Source organism: Acanthaster planci, linkage group LG01, assembly GCF_054643075.1.
Source record: "Acanthaster planci isolate LZ-2023a linkage group LG01, COTS_SCS, whole genome shotgun sequence".
In the NCBI taxonomy this organism is placed as follows: Eukaryota; Metazoa; Echinodermata; class Asteroidea; order Valvatida; family Acanthasteridae; genus Acanthaster; species Acanthaster planci.
In genome coordinates, this window is record NC_141777.1 from 15,218,682 (window position 1) to 15,237,922 (window position 19,241).

The 19,241-nt window shown below is 39.0% G+C and overlaps 1 protein-coding gene across 4 annotated transcripts in view; it reads left to right on the forward strand.

Annotated features, from left to right (window-relative positions):
- The window catches only part of LOC110982519 (ribosome quality control complex subunit NEMF-like), a 35,689-nt gene extending 18,423 nt beyond the window's left edge, over nt 1-17,266 (forward strand). For all 4 annotated transcript variants that reach the window (XM_022240976.2, XM_022240975.2, XM_022240978.2 and 1 more), the window contains 18 exons: nt 1,110-1,285; nt 2,203-2,260; nt 2,641-2,699; nt 3,126-3,215; nt 4,876-4,972; nt 6,398-6,551; nt 8,088-8,229; nt 8,654-8,688; nt 9,192-9,384; nt 10,332-10,376; nt 10,855-10,932; nt 11,839-12,043; nt 12,969-13,051; nt 13,407-13,463; nt 14,523-14,629; nt 15,552-15,595; nt 15,933-16,012; nt 16,602-17,266. In XM_022240976.2, the coding sequence (XP_022096668.2) occupies nt 1,110-1,285; nt 2,203-2,260; nt 2,641-2,699; nt 3,126-3,215; nt 4,876-4,972; nt 6,398-6,551; nt 8,088-8,229; nt 8,654-8,688; nt 9,192-9,384; nt 10,332-10,376; nt 10,855-10,932; nt 11,839-12,043; nt 12,969-13,051; nt 13,407-13,463; nt 14,523-14,629; nt 15,552-15,595; nt 15,933-16,012; nt 16,602-16,691 (1,793 nt within the window). In that variant the 3' untranslated portion in view covers nt 16,692-17,266. The remainder of the gene's footprint in view (nt 1-1,109; nt 1,286-2,202; nt 2,261-2,640; nt 2,700-3,125; nt 3,216-4,875; nt 4,973-6,397; nt 6,552-8,087; nt 8,230-8,653; nt 8,689-9,191; nt 9,385-10,331; nt 10,377-10,854; nt 10,933-11,838; nt 12,044-12,968; nt 13,052-13,406; nt 13,464-14,522; nt 14,630-15,551; nt 15,596-15,932; nt 16,013-16,601) is intronic.
- The last annotated feature ends 1,975 nt before the right edge of the window (nt 17,267-19,241 follow it).

A 19,241-nucleotide genomic window follows, 5' to 3' on the forward strand; every position in this document is an offset into this window, starting at 1 on the left:
TCCTCCATGGCTACTGAATTTCCTGTCAACTTTTACCAAAGATTCAAGATATGATTTATATCAAATGAACATGTGTAGAACTCATGATAGTAACTCAAAGTTGAGGAAAATTGCACTCACATTGGAACAGTCGATAACACATAGCGTAGCCTGTATCATTTCTAGGTAGACCACTTTGCATGTAGGCCTTTGTGTTTGTGTCCACTAGGCAGCCGTGTAACATTAGACCAGCTGTCAAGTGCGTGTGTGCAACACTGCTGACTCTGGTGCGGAAAACTTTGCCTGATCATTGCTACAAAGCCGGGAGATTTTACCTCAAAACTTGATTTCATTTTGTGACTCTGCTTGTAGTGAAGGCTCCCTGAAAGGTGAAACATGAGCAGAGTGAACATACATGTACATTTAACAAAATGCAGGAATTCCAATGTTTTACTGGTAACTTCATTTTTTGCATACAAGTGTTGGGCCAAAATCCTCGTACTGAAACATTTTGTGGAGCAGGCCACCAAATGCTTGATTAAGCTGGCGTTGGAAATGGGTGTGTACATCTGCGACTGAAAATCACTATACCGATCGATCACATTCGTTATAGCGGCATTCCACTGTATTGATCTTCAGCATTGTGTGATGTTCTGGACGAAAGAGCTCTTACTCCAGGCCAAACCTTGCCGGACCTTAATAATATGTACCAGGAGTACAAATCTGTGGGTCTCTCTTGCATTTAGCAGTCAGTTGCAACAACATATTGCTTTTATTTCTGAGAGGTTGCCCAACCATTGCAAATGTCATTGTTGAATCATATCGCAAGATGGTCAGCAGGCTAGTAGCTTAGCCCTAGACTAATTGACGTGCTGGGTCTTGTTATGGTGTACCTGTTACTCAGTGTATCACTGTGTTTAACAGATTTTTCAGTCAAAACTATGTTGGCAGCTTAGAGTTACATTTTTTTAGAGTTGTAATTTCATTGAGCTTACATCACCAATGGGGAGTTTCAGAATGATTGCAACACTTTAATGTTCCATTAAGAGTGTTAAAAGCTACTATGTGTAATTACTTTGTTTGAAGTTAATGTGAAGCATTGATTATTCCTGATCATGACTTGTTTTCAGATGATATATATGTGCACGCAGACCTTCACGGAGCCAGTAGTGTGATCGTTAAGAACCCAACAGGGGGCCCAGTACCGCCAGTAACACTCCAAGAGGCTGGTGTGATGGCCATATGCTACAGTGTGGCATGGGATGCCAAGGTGGTGACCAGTGCCTGGTGGGTGCATCATGATCAGGTAATCGAATCTCCCACTTCTTCAGTTCTCCATTATGGGTGTGGCTAACTTCCCCCTCCCCTTTTAACATAGCCACTACTGTGTGCTGAACATGTAATGACCCACATGTAGGGCATGATGGTTTGACTGTTAACCAGAAACTTGTAGGCTTTGGTCATTAATTAAACATTTTCAATACAGAAGGATATCATGTGACCAAATGAGAATTGAATGTGTTTGTCGATTTGTCATATCTTAAAACTGAATGCTTAAAAGGAAACCAGACAGTTTTTTTCCTGTTGCAAAACTAGTTTTGAGTTTTTATGACTTTCCGGCTGCCTCATTAAGTCCTGCAGGACTTAGTTGTAGGTAGAAACCATGAAACTAAGGAAGATATTGGGAAGAATGTGTCAGAATTTTGCCTGTAGTGGACGCAAATGGTATTTGAAGCACACCGATAGATTATACAGACTGCCTGCATTGAAGAGTCACTGTTTCATAGGCACAATGGAAAGAGTGTCATGTATTGGCCCCAGGTAAAACAGAAAACAGGTTTTCTCTAAATAGACAACACCTCCTCCATCAATGGAGATGCCTGACCATTTGAAGGTCATTTAAAATGTAATTAGTGCGAGCCCCCATTTACTCTGAAGTATTAGAGACCCCAATCAGATTCAACTAAAAAGAGTTCTTGTGAACAACAGGTGATGACTTTAAAGATCCTTATGCGTAACAGGGAGCCATTTTCTGCCATGGTCTATTACTATGATGGCACCTTTCCATATTTACCTTTTAGGTCAGTTCCACATCTGTATCTATGTACTGCATTTCACTGCTGCCCAGTTTGAATGAACACTCACTCCTCCAATGGACTCAGGGCACACTGAAACACACCTTTGGAAAGGCACCTTTTAGACTTTGCAATCTTTTTGTTACAGGTTTCCAAAACAGCCCCCACAGGAGAGTACCTGACAACTGGTAGCTTCATGATAAGAGGTCAGTTTAACACAACAATTTGTGAGATGATCGGACTCAAAGCAAACTGAACTAACTTTGGAAGGAGACTTGGTGTGAAAATTTCATTTGGAATGTGAAGAAACAAGAATGAAAATTTCACAAAATGCAGCATTTCCATGTTGTTCATTTTTAAAAAAATCTTTTTTATGCTTGAGTTTGTAAGGTTTGCCAAAATGCCTAAGGGAGTCACTACAATTCATGGGCCACACGTTTGAATGGGATGGGGGGTTGTGGGCATGAACAGGTGAAAAGTGCTGTACTGAATTAATCAATCTATTGTGAACTTTTCAGGTTTTAGCAACATTGTACTGTATCTCTATTGAATCCTATCAAACTTGTTGCTTACTTCTTTCCTGCAGGTAAAAAGAATTACCTGCCACCAGCACAGCTTATGATGGGTTTCGGTTTCATGTTCAAGGTTTGTCATCAAATGAAGGACAATGTGCAGAATTTGTTTATGCATTGACATTTCTGTCAGTTTGGGCATTTCTTTTCCCTAAAAGGAGCTAGATAATATATGCCTAGATTATTTCCATATCAGTAACAATAGTAGTGATAATTAATTCTTGGTAAAAAAAATTGCTGTTCATGGCATCACACAGACTACAAAGGATTATGAAGAATGTGGCCGTAGGCTGTTATACAGAAGATATTGGGATGGGTTTCATGACCTCAGAATTGAATTTCATGTTGTACTTGTTATAACCGTAATGTTTTGTCATACCACATGAAGCTGACTAACATAGAAATGGAGATCCTTATAACTCCATGTCTACCCATTTCGGTCTCTTTGTTTTGTCACATGGCTGTGCATTTGAAAAAATGCCATTTAATGTCATTACAGGTAGATGACTCGTGTGTCTGGAGGCACAAGGATGAGAGGCGTGTGCGCGGTGTTGAAGAAGATGACATGTCCCTGGCTGACAGCTCTACAGTACGTAATAAGCCTGTGCAAAACACTGTATCCACCAGGAATAAATCTGTCATGGCAAAAACATGCAGCCATCTGACTTGAAGCATACTGTTAAGAACAATCGACTTAGGGTATCGCCATGCTGATGCAGCCATCTTGAAGAGTTTAGTGAATGGCCACTTCTGTGATGACCAATTAGGGTTTCCAGGTAGAAACCCTAAAACAAGAAAACATTGTAGTTAAAGATGTGAACTGTATCACCACCTACATGTGGGAGGTTATATGAATGGAAGGATGGTTTGTCAGTTTTCTATGAATGACTGAGCACCACTGATTCTAAATTCAAGTGCTAAAAACCTTGTTTTGCAAAAAGAACAAATTACCGACAAGATGAGATGAGGCAGTGGGCATGATGAAAGCTTTGATAATATTTTGTTTCCCTTTCATAGACAAATGAAGCCATTTAGAACAACCTGTGGTTATTGTAAAGATAGCTCTCTCATTCCAAAATGCTTTCAAAACAGAAAGAGCATTGGCTCACATGTTTTGTCAGTGCTATACTTAGAAATTCTAAGCCATTTTAGTGCAACCGCCTTTTGCTGATGTTCTGTATGCAAATAGCTCACTTCTTGAGCAAGTAATACACCTATAAAAATTTAATCATGTTCTCTTGTTTTTTTAAGTGGGGGTAAGCAGTAAAATTCTATTTTAATTCAAGACTAATTAGCCAGGGGTTATGTTGGTTGGAGTGCAAATGATGGAAAAGGTAACATCAAAAGTGACAAAAGCAACACTCATTTCTCACTTACAAAAATAAAAATACATATAATTAAAAATACTTATAATTTATGATGTAGTCTCAATAACATACTGTATTCAGCACTGTGGAGCCACCTCATAAGTGACAAGTTAGAGTCAATTACCCCTGTAGTGGGTTACGTGACCCAAAGTGTATAAAACCAATTTTTCAGTAAGCCTGCGTACTGATGACATCACACTTTGCTCACATGTGCACTTCTCTGTGGAGCTATGAATATGTTTCCCCTACCAGATTCCCAAAGTGGGACGTCATCAGTGCAGAGTTCTGTTGAGTGGGGATTCTGTACACAAGTGCCCCCTCACTCAGTGACTGTGGGAGAGGCTGAGCCGAAACCTGAATGGTGCTGTTGCTTTGCCTGTGCACAGACCCTACAGGTTGGGAGGGTGCGCTCTGGTTGTCCTGAACCAAAAATTGGTTCAGATGTTTCTCTTTTGTCGTTTGGATAATTTGAGTGCTGTATTTTCACATGCAATTTTGGCCAAGTTCAAATTGCCAAAGAAATTCACCAACAGTAAACAGCCAAACCAAGTTTTGGCTAAAATAAAGCACGTGTGAATATTGTATGTCCTTCTCAGCATGCACAAATACAGTATTCCAGCCCTACAGACCGTCAGTGTTAAGTTGCAGAGTGAATTCTTGTTCACATAGAGCCCATTACTGTCAGGCCTTACTGTGGAAGAAGTAATCAGTATGGGCACATGAAACTGGCCCCTGTTTAAGGAAATATCCATCGGATTTTCATATTTTTTCTTTCACCGAAATGAGGGCCAGAAATAGGCAATGTAATCAGTAGGACCTTTGTAGTTGTTAACAGTAGACTTAAGATGGCAAAAATTTGTTAGTAGTTTCCCTGCTTCACAGGTTGATGGCTCTTTTGATGAAGAGATACAGCTAGCAGATGACAGCGATGATAGCATTGACAATGACAGCAGGAATGGAAAAGAGGACAGTCAGGCTGGTAAATGACAAAGAACTTATTCTTTCCCACACTGTTCAAGCCGCCTTAAACAACAAAAGATAAAAAAAGCGTTTGATTCTATTCAAATTGAGATGGAGGTAAATTTTATGGTATTCCACACTTTCAAATTAACCACTTTATGCTGGAGAAAGTGTAAAAAGAATACCTGCAGTGATACTCTGGGACACAGAAGCATGCTTTATAAGTGTCCATGCTTATTTATAGCAATGGGTGACATGCAAACATACCCATGTTTCACTGGTCTTGATTACCTTCAAAGAAACTGCTTTGATGGGACACTTTTCAGGAATTTTGGACTGGATTCAAAAGGCAAAGCTACAGCAACTGAAAATGACTCTTGAGAGTATTTGTACTTGAGGCGTGTGGCTTCATATTGAAATTTAGCCGATACATTTTCAGCCTTTCTTGTACCAGAAGTCTATCAGCCCAAAATAATCCTTGCACTTGAGGCTACGGCCTCCTATATTTTTGCATTATGGTGTCGTCCAATGGTTCTGGCATTTGACTCGCGCAAATGATCTGTGGGTTTGAATTTCACATAGGTACCCACATCTCTTTACTGCAGTTGGGAACCAGTGAGGGTGGAGATTAGATTGCACTTATCCTGAGCTGATACAGAAAACTGTTCACTTAATCACATCCATATTCATCAGGGTGGCAAACAGTCATGCTCTTTCAAATTCATTTGAAAAAGTAGTGATTGTCAAAGGGTTGGACTAATGTTGTGTGGAGTCTAGTCACAAATCCCCCATTGCTGAACTGTTTTTGAGGGATACTCTTGGAAATAGTCTTATTATTGTCCATGGTGAGAAGTCTTATTATTGTCCATGGTGAGAAGTCTCATTATTGTCCATGGTGAGAAGTCTCATTATTGTCCATGGTGAGAAGTCTCATTATTGTCCATGGTGAGAAGTCTCATTATTGTCCATGGTGAGAAGTCTCATTATTGTCCATGGTGAGAAGTCTCATTATTGTCCATGGTGAGAAGTCTCATTATTGTCCATGGTGAGAAGTCTCATTATTGTCCATGGTGAGAAGTCTCATTATTGTCCATGGTGAGAAGTCTCATTATTGTCCATGGTGAGAAGTCTTATTATTGTCCATGGTGAGAAGTCTCATTATTGTCCATGGTGAGAAGTCTCATTATTGTCCATGGTGAGAAGTCTCATTATTGTCCATGGTGAGAAGTCTCATTATTGTCCATGGTGAGAAGTCTCATTATTGTCCATGGTGAGAAGTCTCATTATTGTCCATGGTGAGAAGTCTCATTATTGTCCATGGTGAGAAGTCTCATTATTGTCCATGGTGAGATGTCCACGGTGAGATGACTAGTACACAAAGATACAAGACTCATTTTAAATGGCTGACAACAGATCCTTAAACTGCCAGCTCTTTGATTGACAGGCATGGCCATTGTGGATATGGAGGACGATGACAGTGATGACGAAGATGAGCAAAGAGATAAGAGGGGTAAGGTAGTTGAGACTCACCTCTCTAGTGATGATGATATGGCCTATCCAGACACTGCCATCCAGCTTCATCATGTCCAGGGTGCCAAGTAAGTCAATATCATGCATATGTCTTGGACATTTTTTTAATCGTTTGATTGCAGAACTTTTTGGAGATTCGAATTTGAGTAGTTGGATCTTTTTTCTTCCTTTTGCTTTTCAGTTGGTTTGAGTTGGGTTGGATTGGGTTGGGTTGGGTTGGGTTGATTTGAGTTGGGTTGGATTGGGTTGGGTTTGGTCGGGTTGGGTCGGGTCGAGTTGGTTTGAGTTGGGTTGAAGCAATTTCTAGCATAACTATCTGCTTAAATCTGTACAAAGCAGCATAATTTAATAGGAAAGCAAGCTGTTCTGTACATGATGATAACTTTTTTGCATAACAGGTTATTCCAGGAATGAAAATGCTCTGTTGAATTAATTTGTTTTATGCCTGTGCATGCTTAAACAAGTACAGATTTGATCTGCACATGCATTGTACATGTATTATACACTAACATTATTGTGCACACTCACGTGGGAGACTGTTGTGAACTGTACAGCTTTGTACAGTGGACATGTGGAGGCTTCTGAACTACTCTCTGCTGAGGCGCATCAAGGCCACATTTAAAAAGATTCAGTCTACAGTTCCAAATGGCCAAACAACACATGGAATATATTGGGGCTTTGTAGAGGCTATAGGCTTGCTGGAAGTTTGCTTTTAATGTGCACAAAACTTAGAGCAAGTCTGCAAACCTTGCAGGATCTTTCACGAGACCTTGATATGGTTTTTAAATGGTTGCCTTACTCGGCAGAGGATTATTTGCAAAATGTGGCCAAAAGGTGAGGAGAAAACTTGTTAAGGGTTGCGAGGATTACAGACTGTAATGGATACTACTAATGATAAGTACGTACATGTAACATTGGATTATACAGTCATTTGCAAAAGTTCAGGGCCACCCGTACAAAATTCATTAACCTGAAGAAAAAAACAAACTGAAACCAATTAATATCTCTCTTAAACAGCTGCTTGACTACATTTCCATGATTTGAAAGGTTAACAGTCTAATATTTAGTGTACCCTCCTTTATTTCTGATTGCTCAGACTGGCTTTTTTACCCATGCTGCCTTGCAGACAAAATGTCATACAAAACCTGCCTTTGCAAAAAAATTCCTTCAAATGGGTATATAGCACTACACTGATGTTATGCACCACTGTAAAAACATATTAGGTAATCATTCAATGAGACAATGTAATGCAGGCCCAGTGACAGAAATACCAATCAATTCCAGGTGGTCTTAAACTTTGGCAAATGACTGTAAGATCACACAATTAAAGTGGCTTCAAAGTGCCTTCATGCCAGGAGTCCCCACCCAGTTTACATCTTAGCAACTTTGCCAGTGTCTCACTGTGTGTTCCAACTCTGCACGTCATGAATGCATGAACACATCTCAGACTTCAGTGCAAGCATGTTGAGCACAAATGACGGCTGCAGTTGGTCAGAACATCGTGAAACAGAGCTTGATGTCTTGGCCTATTCTTGAACAGAACCCAAGTATCTGGAACATTAGGCCTAACTCTTTTGCTTTATTGCTGTTTTTGTGTGGAACAGATTGGAACCTGAGAGGTCACGGGGGTCAAGTGTTCTCAGTGCTGGAAGCCACCATTCTAGTGAGGGGGATGCCGAGATGAAAATTTACCTTGGTGATGACCAGCCAGTATTGATTATTGTTGACAGACAAGGCAGCAAACAGGTGATATGTTCATCAAATCTCATGCCTTAATCATGACCCTCCTATGCATTTAAACTGTATAAGATAGATCAATTGATTTTTAATTGGAAAGTTAAATATTGTGCAAACTCTTGTTTTTGAATTTGAATTGCATTTAAGATACAAAACTACAACACCAAATATTATGTCAATACAGTACTCATAGCTAGAAGTTGAAGCCTGTGAAGCAAATAAATTCCCTTGCATACAACAAGTTCTTATATGACATCCAGAATTCCATGGATATTTGAAAAAGTTCAACAATTCTGAGATGTTATTATGTTTTCCCCATATTTGATACATCAAGTGTTTAGAGTGGCAGACCATTGAGGAATATACTAGTGTAGTACTTTAGGCTCCAATTGTAATTCAGACCTGATATATTGTTTTGATATTCCACCCGTAGACCGGAAAACAGTACCTCTCAGCCAAGCAGAAAAGGTGAGTAACAAACACAAACAGTGCTGTAGTTGAGTACTTGATGCCCGAGTCGGAGTCCAAGTCCATGCCATCTGTGTCTGAGTCCAAGATCAAGTCCTAACTGTCCAAGTCCAGGTCCTAGTCTGAGTCCTTTTATGAATCTCTACTTGTGGGCCTAGTGTTCTCTTTGACACCGATACACAAGTATTATTGATATGTACAAGTAACACATCTTTACAATACGCCCGTTTTGCAAAAGTGTGCCAGCAAGAGGTTGGAACGTGTTGGCCAATCACAATGCGCGACATTTGTCAACCCAGTGCGCGTTTGGAAAGGGTCGACAAATTTCGCGCCTTATGATTGGCCAATTGGCCATTGTGTGCTGGGAGACAAAATTATTGTCCTGTCCTGTCTTCTGGTGCTAATGAGGATCAGTAGCCAATAATTGAAGCCTGTACACTGGCTAGAGTTGGTATGGCTACAAGTTTTGTTTTATTTTATTTATTTTGTGTTCACTCTTTCAGACAGTTGAAGAAGCAGAAAAGAAAAACAAGCGGCAACTTGGACGATGGTGATGCAGAAGCCGAGGGGAAGCAAGAACCAGGAATGGAAGAAGTCCCTTCAGAGGATGACCCAAGGATGCCGGGCTTGGACATTGACGAGGAAACTGAGACGAGGGAAGATACAGAAGAGCAAGAAGTGGACAAGAAGAAAGAGGTAGGGTTACTGAGATCAAAAAGATATGAGGTTTACATTGCTGGTAAAATACTGGCCAAATATGCATGACACACCGAGGAACATGTCATGTCCTGTTCCATGGGACTTTCTTAAGTCGAATAGCTTTGAGTCAAATTGTGCCGTTAAAACTTTTCTGCCATCAATTTCATGACGTCAACTCCACTTACGCTACATTTTTGGTTGCACAAGTTGCAACATACAAATGTAGGAAATGGACAATGGTACACTGACTAATCGGGATCCCGGTAAAATCCATCGTCCCGTAACTTCTAAAGGTACATCTCATATCAGAAATTCACAGCTTTGTTTTGAAGAGGAATGATCATGCAGTATTTGTTTCCCTGGAAGAGACTTTGCTGTGTTGCTACCAAGTTGATAGAAGAACGACAAGGCATTTTCAACATTGCAGATATGTTAATTTAGTGACTGTTCTGTCTCTGTAATGAACAGTGGCTGTCATGAAAGCAATTATCTTGCTCATTGGAAGTGTCGACTATTTGGAAGCATTGTGTACTTGGGCTAAATGTCTTGAAATCAATCTGGTTCAACTGACTGATCGGTACAAGTCCTGCGTAACTGGTGTAAAAGTGAAATCTGTTAACTAGGGACCAGACTCACTGAACTTTTTAAGATTTTAAGTTTTGCTAATGACCTTCCAAAAATCTTTTAATGTTGAACCCATTTCACAGTCTAGACACATGTATGTGAAGACTGGCATGTGTGGGATTTTGTATTTTACCTCTGTTAAGGTTTGTCTGTGAAATGCACTTGCTCTGTGCTGTGCTTACTAATTTACATTCTCTGACAAATTGAGGGCAGTACATTTAGCAGAACATTTCCTTTACTAGAGTGTCACAGTGAGATTTGGTCATAACTAGTTAAGTGTAATTTGTCCGAGAAATTTGTCGATTTTAAAATGTTGACAGGTTGCAGCAGGCCAACCCCCTCAACAACTGAAGCGAGGTCAGAAGGTGAGCATACTCATGGAGACTAGTAGAGGTCTCTCTCTCTGATCCTGGACAATTATTGCCTCATTTATTTACAAATCAGGAAAGCAGTGCAAATTTAAATGCGCTTGGCCTCAGCACGTTCCATTTGTTTCTCTGAGTAATTATGACATTGCCATGAGACCTTGAGAAAAATGGCAACTGCCCTGATGGAGGATTGGAGACATTTATCAAGATTTAATTTCTGTTTTAGAAAGCCAAATCACAAACAGGTCACAGGCCAGTTTGCTAGTTCATTCATAAGAAACTGGATATGAATAGTAGCATACGGTTCCCTTGAATAGCATTGTTACTCAAATTAAAATTTAGCTTTTCCAACCTAAACTCTCCATAGAATTAATCTTGTATATCGGAAGTGAAATGTCGTGGGTCATAACAGCAGTATTTGATGTGCATTAGCAGCATCCAATTCATCTCATTTATTGGTTCTATGACTTGCCAGAACAAGCAGAAGAAAATCAAACAGAAATACAAGGACCAAGATGAAGAGGAGAGACGGCTGAAAATGGAGATCCTTGCTGTAAGTCTAGAAGAACCTAGCTAGGGGCAGCATAATGGCATATGGGCTGTGTGCTCATGCATAAAAGTAACCCTCAAAAGTATATTTCAGAGAGGGATCCCAATACGACGCTTTTAGCGTCGATTTGCGCACTTCCGCGTTTGAAAACGAGGCTGTATGTGTTAGCTTCAATTCTTAATACGATCAGACGATTGAAAGTAAGGAGTTAAGATACAAAATACATAAAGGTATGTTAAATTCAGACTTTTCAGGCTGCAAATTTTTGTTGAAGAGTCTTTCAGAATGACTGGGCACGTGAAATCAAAAGAAAAAAACAATGTCAATTTACCGCGAACTAATGTACCTGCGATGGCCGTGTATCTTGTGCTGTGGGCGTGGTTTAAACTTACACACTTACGAACAGGGTACTGCATATACTGTGTCGACTCCTCGGGCGCACGCGACGAAGTTCAACACAGAGAGCCTCGGTTTGGATGCGGATATGCGCAGACGGCGCTAATGTAAAATCCATCTATTGGCAAACTCAAGTGATTTCCTCTCACGGGGTCGGAGTGATTTGAATATCGGTCATGCAGTTGAATCGTAACCACACAAAAGTCAGATCATTATCAGGGTGGTGAATAGACTGTACATTCAAGATTTTTTTTGCCACTGTTGTCTTCAAAACAGTGCTAAAAGCCACTTGTGATAATCCACTTGTTTCATCACCAGAAGAATTCAAGAAATGAGTTACATGTTCACACTTCACTTCCACTTGACCCTGGCAGAATTAGTGACATCTTCATAAGCTCTGTTGTTGATTTTGAAATAGACTCGTAGGGTATGCGTATTACCATCAGAAAAAAAAAATGTATATTGCTAAGTTGTAAGAGTTCTGTAAATTCCTTTTACCATGTTTCACTTCAGTCTGCTGGGTCACCCAAAGAGCTGAGAGGTAAAAAGGCCAAACAGGCTCGCAAACAACAACTCCTGGAGGAAAAACACCAACAGATGAAACAGAAACAGAGACAGAGGAACCAGGCTGGGAAGCAGCAGGGAGGACGTCACACAGGGGAGACAGACAGACAGCTACAAGAGAAAATGCAAAGGGTGACCATGACAGATGAGCAAGGTAGTGAAAGGAGAATGGAGGAAAACAAGAAAAACTTACAATAATATGAAACTACTGAATGTTTGTAAGTGCAATGATGAGAATAATTTCATGAGGTGACCAATGGAATGTTCCATTCCTGGAGATGTTGTTGAGTGGAATGAACAATTTCATCATTGACCAAATGAACTTATTGTCTCCATTGTATGAATGTGCAACATTTCATAACTTGCATTTTATACCGCACCTGAATAAATCCCCGTCATCTGATTGGTGGGTTGAATTATTCAGTATAATAAATGGTTGATTTCACCCTGTTAAATACACTTAATGGCCTGCCTGTGGACGGCACATTTGCAGCTCTTCCCACAAGGAAAAATGCTATATTACCCGCATGCCACTTGGAGGGCACAGTTGGGGTTTTTCCGATGAGGAGAAAGTGTTAGGTGATACCAATAAACCAGAAACACTGTTCTGTCTTCTGTCAGTGGAGAATTTATTCAGTCATTTTTATAGAAGAAATAATTAATGTTTTGGCCTGTGCGGTGAAAAAAACGGTACATTCAATCAGTAACTGAATGAAATCATTCTCACACTGTACTCATAAAAACTCATTTTCTGTCTCATAGAATGACAGAATTAATTCTATGCATTACATTAATTCTAAAAAAAAATTCTCTGCATTGCCTGTTTTGTGTGGAGAGACTTGTTTTAGCATCACAAAGTATGATTGTGCAAACAGATGGACAGCATGTTGATCAGTCTTGACCTGCAGAATGGACATTCCATTTCATGGTGCAGCCGTGTACTGGAATGAATGAAGTGTTTCGCCCAATAAACAAATTCTAAACACTTCAGGCCTTCTATAAGTTCATGATACGTGTAAGTGATTTGTTTAAAGACAGTGGAATGGATTCACTTGGTGATATCTTGTCAATGATTTCAGATGATGACAGTGTACAGCCGGTTGTGTTCAAGCATGCTTGGAAACCTAAGAAAGGTCCAGCACACGATGAAGATACAGGCGGGGTGAGTGTAGAAAGAACATGTGGACTGTCAGTGAGAGTTACCCGTGTGAAATGGTTTTTAGGAAATGGGTTAGTACATAATAATGTACATGGTGTTGGCATGGCATTTAGCTTTTAGTGTTCGGCGTTTCGTGTTGCTTTGTGTGTTTTTGTTGGTGTGGTGATTGTTTTTTGCTTGTGAAATAACATTTCTCACATTTGCTTTAAGTGTGACTTTAAAATTGATTATTTTTTGTGCTATCATACTGCATTGAACACACAAATTAACATTATTTCAAAGATTCTACTTTTTCCTAAATGTTATTTATCTTCTTCACTGCATCATCAAACTTGTTTAATTTGCATTCCTGATGCAGCTGTCAGATGAAGACCAGGAGGCATCACTCAAAGATGAACATTCTCAACTCATGAAGGTGGGATACCAGTCAGATTTTTCTTGTACATCTTAGTAACTCATTTATACAGCACCTGATTATATCCCTGTCGTCTGATTGGTTGATCATCAATCATTTACTTACTGGTTTCTTTTCGAATTTGTGACTGCTGAATGTGCCCTGTTAAATTTAGCCTTGAACTGCATATGTACACGTGGTAGGCAAGGTCACAGCTCATCTGAAAAATTTCAGTTGCAGCTCATAATGTGAAAACCTTTTGTCGCACTTTTACGCTTGGTTAAGAAAGTGAAAGGGTAATTTGTACACAGAGAGGAGTTTTCAGGCATCTGTAGAAACAAAAGACGCTTCACATTCACACAGTGGAAAGAATATTTTCATTGGGTTGCATTTATAAACCATTATTAGACATTTTCCCTATTTAACAACCCGCAACGTGACCATGTATTAACTTTGGATAATGCCCGCTGCGATTTAATAATGCATGCTTCATAAAAAACACTGGCACCTGGATATGAGTCAGTTTAATCCTCGCCATTGGTCAAGAGTCTGTGTGCACCATGCACGCAGAACTTGCCACACACGTGCCAAGTCCATATAAGGAGATTTGTCTGGACTACAATGAATATACCATAAAATTTACCGGGATGTTTGGGAAAATGACAGTAAAATTCTTGAACCGAATCCTTGGAAATTATCGTATATTTGACTTCTTTTGACTCTCTAACTAAATCGGTATGTATGAATGGAATAAAGATGCGCTTGGTGAGTTAGCTCAAGAGAATAAATGCTACTAATGCCCAAGCCGTAGGCGAAGAGTAACGTCCATTCCCCTGAGCCGGTCTTAAATGCACATTTAAGATCATCCAAGCAAATATTTATTCCCTTATCCTTAAAATAGATAATTTCTGCTCAACTTACTGTTTGTGCTACCAGTATGCTTAAACACAAAAATGAGCTCATGTAAAAGATTTGATGCAAAGCTGTGATTATTCATTTACATTGATACTGATCGTGAAATTATTCAGTTACATAAAAAGTTGAAATTGTTATCACAGGACTTTTCTTTCATTTGAACAGGAGAGCTCAAGCATTTTGGACTCATTAACCGGTTGTCCTCATACTGAGGATGGGTTACTGTTTGGTCTTCCAGTTTGTGCACCTTACTCTGTAATGCACAACTACAAGTAAGCTCAGTCACAATCATGCATTTATTATGTTTCATTAGATTGAGAAAGTAAAAAGTTTTCCATAAAAAAAAAATAAACAAACAAAATTAACAATTTCGTAAAGGGTTGTTACAAATGTTCAGCCTGCAGTAGTAGAATTTTAAAGCACTGCATACTGAGTTCCACTAGAGGCCCCCTCTTATGCATGCACATACTTAAGAGGTCATGGGGACAACACACATGTTGAAATGTGGGTAATTCCAGAAATTAGGGGTCCTTTTTTTTCCGTGTCCCTGTCACATCTGATGTATGATGTTGTAAATTCAGAACACATTTTCTAATTTCCAAGAGTGGTGAATTAATGCTTATTACCTGAAAAACAAACAGTAATCGTTTGAAATCAGTTCCGGTGATTTCCATGTCAAATAACAAAGGTCAGATGTAACAGGAACACCAAAAAGTCACATTTTTGGACCCCTAATTTCTGGAATTACCCGTATACAACATATGGGGACCAAAAATACTGTCCCCACAACTCTGAAGTTGCCCTCCTGAAGTTAGCCTCTGTGTTTTTATTCAACTGATTTTCACTTCCCGATATTTGAATGATGAGAGTATTTAGATGTCCAATAATCATTCAAATATCCCAGTATTTGGCATGGTCTTGAAGGTCTTGTGCCCTGTCTGCAAACCCTATGTGTGTACTTGGAAGGGAAACTTATTAGGGCCTGCCATGCTGTTTTGTGGTAAAGATTTGGATCCAAAGATAACAGTTTGGAACTTCAAAGTATGATGGCAAAGTGATTTAAACTAATTGTGAATAAAATTCTCTCTTACCATCACCAGTAGCAATCAGTGATACAATTGTGTGATTGTTTTTACAGTGAAATGTGTTCTGGAGTCCTAAATTGAAAACTCCTCTTTTGTTATTCTAAATTAGATTCAAGGTGAAGTTGACTCCAGGATCAGGAAAGAGAGGCAAAGGTAGTTATCAAACCAATCACAAAAGAGCAATTTTTTTAAATGACTTTTTCTTTTAAGTTTCTCTATGACTACTGTGGAAGGTTTTATTGAAAGTACCTTTCTGGGACTTTGTTTTTACATCAACACTTTGATTACTTCAAAGTTCTTCTCTTACCTACGTAAAAACTATTAAACTGTTAACTGTACATATTTAATATATAAAGAATTTTGAGCAGAAAGGATATAAACAAGTTCTTGATTGAATTCTTTTGTGTGCATGCATTGAGGAATAAATAATCTTCCAGTGACGTCAGTTGAGTTGATGCCTATTACTTTTTGTGTTTAATTTGCCTTTTAGCGGCAAAGACTGCCTTGAACATGTTTCAATTCTCCAAGGAAACAACCAGTCGAGAAAAGGATCTATTCAAGAGTGTCAAGGTAACCTTGCAACCCTCAGAGACCTCTTTAATTTCCATTGAGAATTCTCTCTGCCCAATCACTTTCCGGCTAAGTACCTACCATTCATTATTATAACACATCTTCCTTGATTCCGAATCTTGATTGGCCAACAGCACATTACATGGTATTTACTATTTTTACCTTTTTCATCATTCAAAAAGTCTTACACAAAAAGTGCTGCACAATGGCTGCCTTGATTGAAATGTACTATTCCACAAGAATACCTGAGGCTGGCAACAGGCCTGCATTTTCCACCCAGTTTGGCATTAAGAAAATGAAAGCACAGCAGATTTGGCTCTCAGAGGCAATCAAAACTAGTTATAAACAACTGCAACTATCTCAGAACTGGAATGTCATTGCTAGCTAAAAGTTCTCTCCTGTGGTAAATTCCTTTTAATTTTTGAACGGAAGTTTGTTTTTGCATGCCATGTTCCTGTCTTGTTTTCATATTTGCCTCATTGTTCACAAAACTCATGTTTAGGTTTATGGAGAATTCCAAATCGTGCTTCGTATGATAGACTATGTTTTCTCACCAAAAGGTTCAACCAGATTTTTCTTGGACTTGCAGGATACTGACCTGTCCAGGAACTTACCAGGAAAAGTAAAGGTGTCTGCTCCTAACCTACAGAAAACCAAGTCTAAGACCAAGAAGAAATGACACATTACAATAAGGAACAGGTAGCAGCACTTTACATCTCCATGCTGAGGCATTCGTTCTCATCTTTGCATGCCTCTTACACTGAGTTTGAGACTGTGTCCCAAAAGGCATGTCTGTTTTCTGCAGCGCACCGATGGGAAAAAGACACTCTGGCTAAAAACTACTCGATTTGGATGCAATCCAAATCCCAATGGAAACTGTGCAGTGTACATCTCGTGAAGTCATGGTTCAAGACTGTATATTCTAATTTTTTTTCTGACACCCAGTCGATCCTGGGGTTAAGAGAAGAGAATTGACTCGCCATGCTCTTCTGCATTCTTCTAACACTCGGGCATTTGCATTTAGGTATAGCCTGTGGGAGAGTTAGGGCTTCTAAGTTGTAAGTGACTATTACTTCCGTTGTCTTCAGGCCTATATACGTTGGGCATGGGTCCTAGGCAAATTCTGGTGTTATCATCATGACTGTGTATAGCTTTCAGTACTTGGTGCAGAAAATTTTATGAAAGTGAAAAGATTATGCCAGATACATGTTAAAGAAAATATTTAGCAAATTTTTCTTCATTGCAAAGTACTGTTCAATTCCTGTTCAATTACTGTTCAATTCAATTCAATCCACATAAAGCAAGCCTTATTTAGTCATATCAACATTCATCCTCTCTCAGTGGTTTTTATTCTTTGCAAGGTTTTGGAAACAAAATCATTATTGGGTATTTGAATAAGACTGCCTTGCAATAGCGAATATCAGCCCTTGTGTCATTGGAGTCATTGAAACATTTCTTTTTGTAGAAAATACTGATTTGCTTTCAAATAAAAAAAATGTAAACAGGAAATGTATGCATCATAATGAATCAACATAAATTCCTTCAGTTTGAAAGTAGTGATTTGATGTTGTGGTTTTTGGGGGGAGGGGAGGGGTAAGTTGAAAATAAAACCTGTGAATATGGAAGAATATACATTAATTCCAAAAAGTCTGTCCTGAAATCATATGACTGATGATGAAACCGATGCTCAACCCATTGTCCTTTGCTTGAATTGATCGAAACTTTAGTATTCTTTTTCAGTGGGATGCTTGACCATCATAGGTTCACCCACTCAGCTAAAATCAGTACCCCTGAGTGAAGATCATACCCAGCACATTGCCCATGCACATTAATTAGTCGAACACAAGGATTGAACTCTGTAAAGCCCTATGATCCATTCTCATCACCTACAGTATCCCAAGTTTGTAGAAATGATGACACTCCCTGCCAATCCTTCACATATTTCCCGTCATATTGTTTGCTGTCTTGTATGTTTAACCCTAACAGTCCTCAGTCCTCCAACAGGTGAAGGATTGAGGACTGTTAGGGTTAATTATAAAGACAGAAACTCAAACTAGTCGTGCATTGTATACAAATGGAACCACCTTCAGAATCAGCCCGGATGGCTGTTTTGGATGCCTTTCTTCAGCAAAATCAACATTGCCTGGTATTATTGTGGACAAATTAGTGTAATCTCAAGAGGAAACTTACAAAGCATTCTCACAGTTACACAACCAGTTCTCAGTTTTCAAGTTTCAGTGTTCAAGACATTTTTAATGTGAGAAATCTTTGAACTTTCTCTCCTGAAAGTAACAGGATTTCATTTTGGCTTTCAAAATTGTATTATCCATTTCATTATGTTTGTGAATGTTAAAGGTTATGACTGACCCTAAACTTTCCCAACCATTTCAAACTGTTGGTACTTACCACTGATTATGTAAGGGAAGAAATATGTATGTTAATAACCATGGTGAATTTATTTGTATATGAAATAAATATATTTGGATTGCATAATCACAGAAGTTGTATTGTGTCATAAATTGTATTGGAGGTTGTCTATATTTAGTTACTATGACCAGGAGTTGCAGAAGCATCTGATGTATTTAACACCTGATTACATGTACCTCTACATCCAGCTATACATCGTGTAGAATGACCTTGCATTAATGAGCAAATTAAAGAGCCATTGCGTAGCTCTGTTGAAGTTTTTTAGCTCAAATATTCATTGTCAAAATAAAATGTGCTGGGTAATAAAATGTGCTGGGTTTTCGTGTCGGGTTTCTTCTTCTTGTTTTCATTTTTTTTATTTGTGTGTGTGCTTTTGTTTTTAATTTGGTATTTTCAGTTTATGTTACAAAAGCTACATGTGGCTAAATTATGCAGTTTTGAGAGGTCTGAACCAAGTTTTACTTCGACATTCAAACAAAAACGAAACATTTTCCTGATCAACCTATTTTCAGAAATTTCACCATGTTTTCAATTGGCTTGTTCAGTGAGCATGGAGGTACAAACGAATTCCATGGTCTTTGACTTCTGTGTTGAGGCTATGAATGTGCATCGCTCATATTTTAATGCATGGAATTGTTTCAATCTGCATGCCAAATTGTCAGTCAGAATAATCTCGTAAGGAGTAAGAAACAGTCACGGTTATGCAACCACGTGTTTTTTTAAGTTGCAGTGGAGCAAGCTTCCTCGTGGTTACCTGCCACTGATCTCTATAGATATCAGTGTTACCTGCCCGCCACGTGAG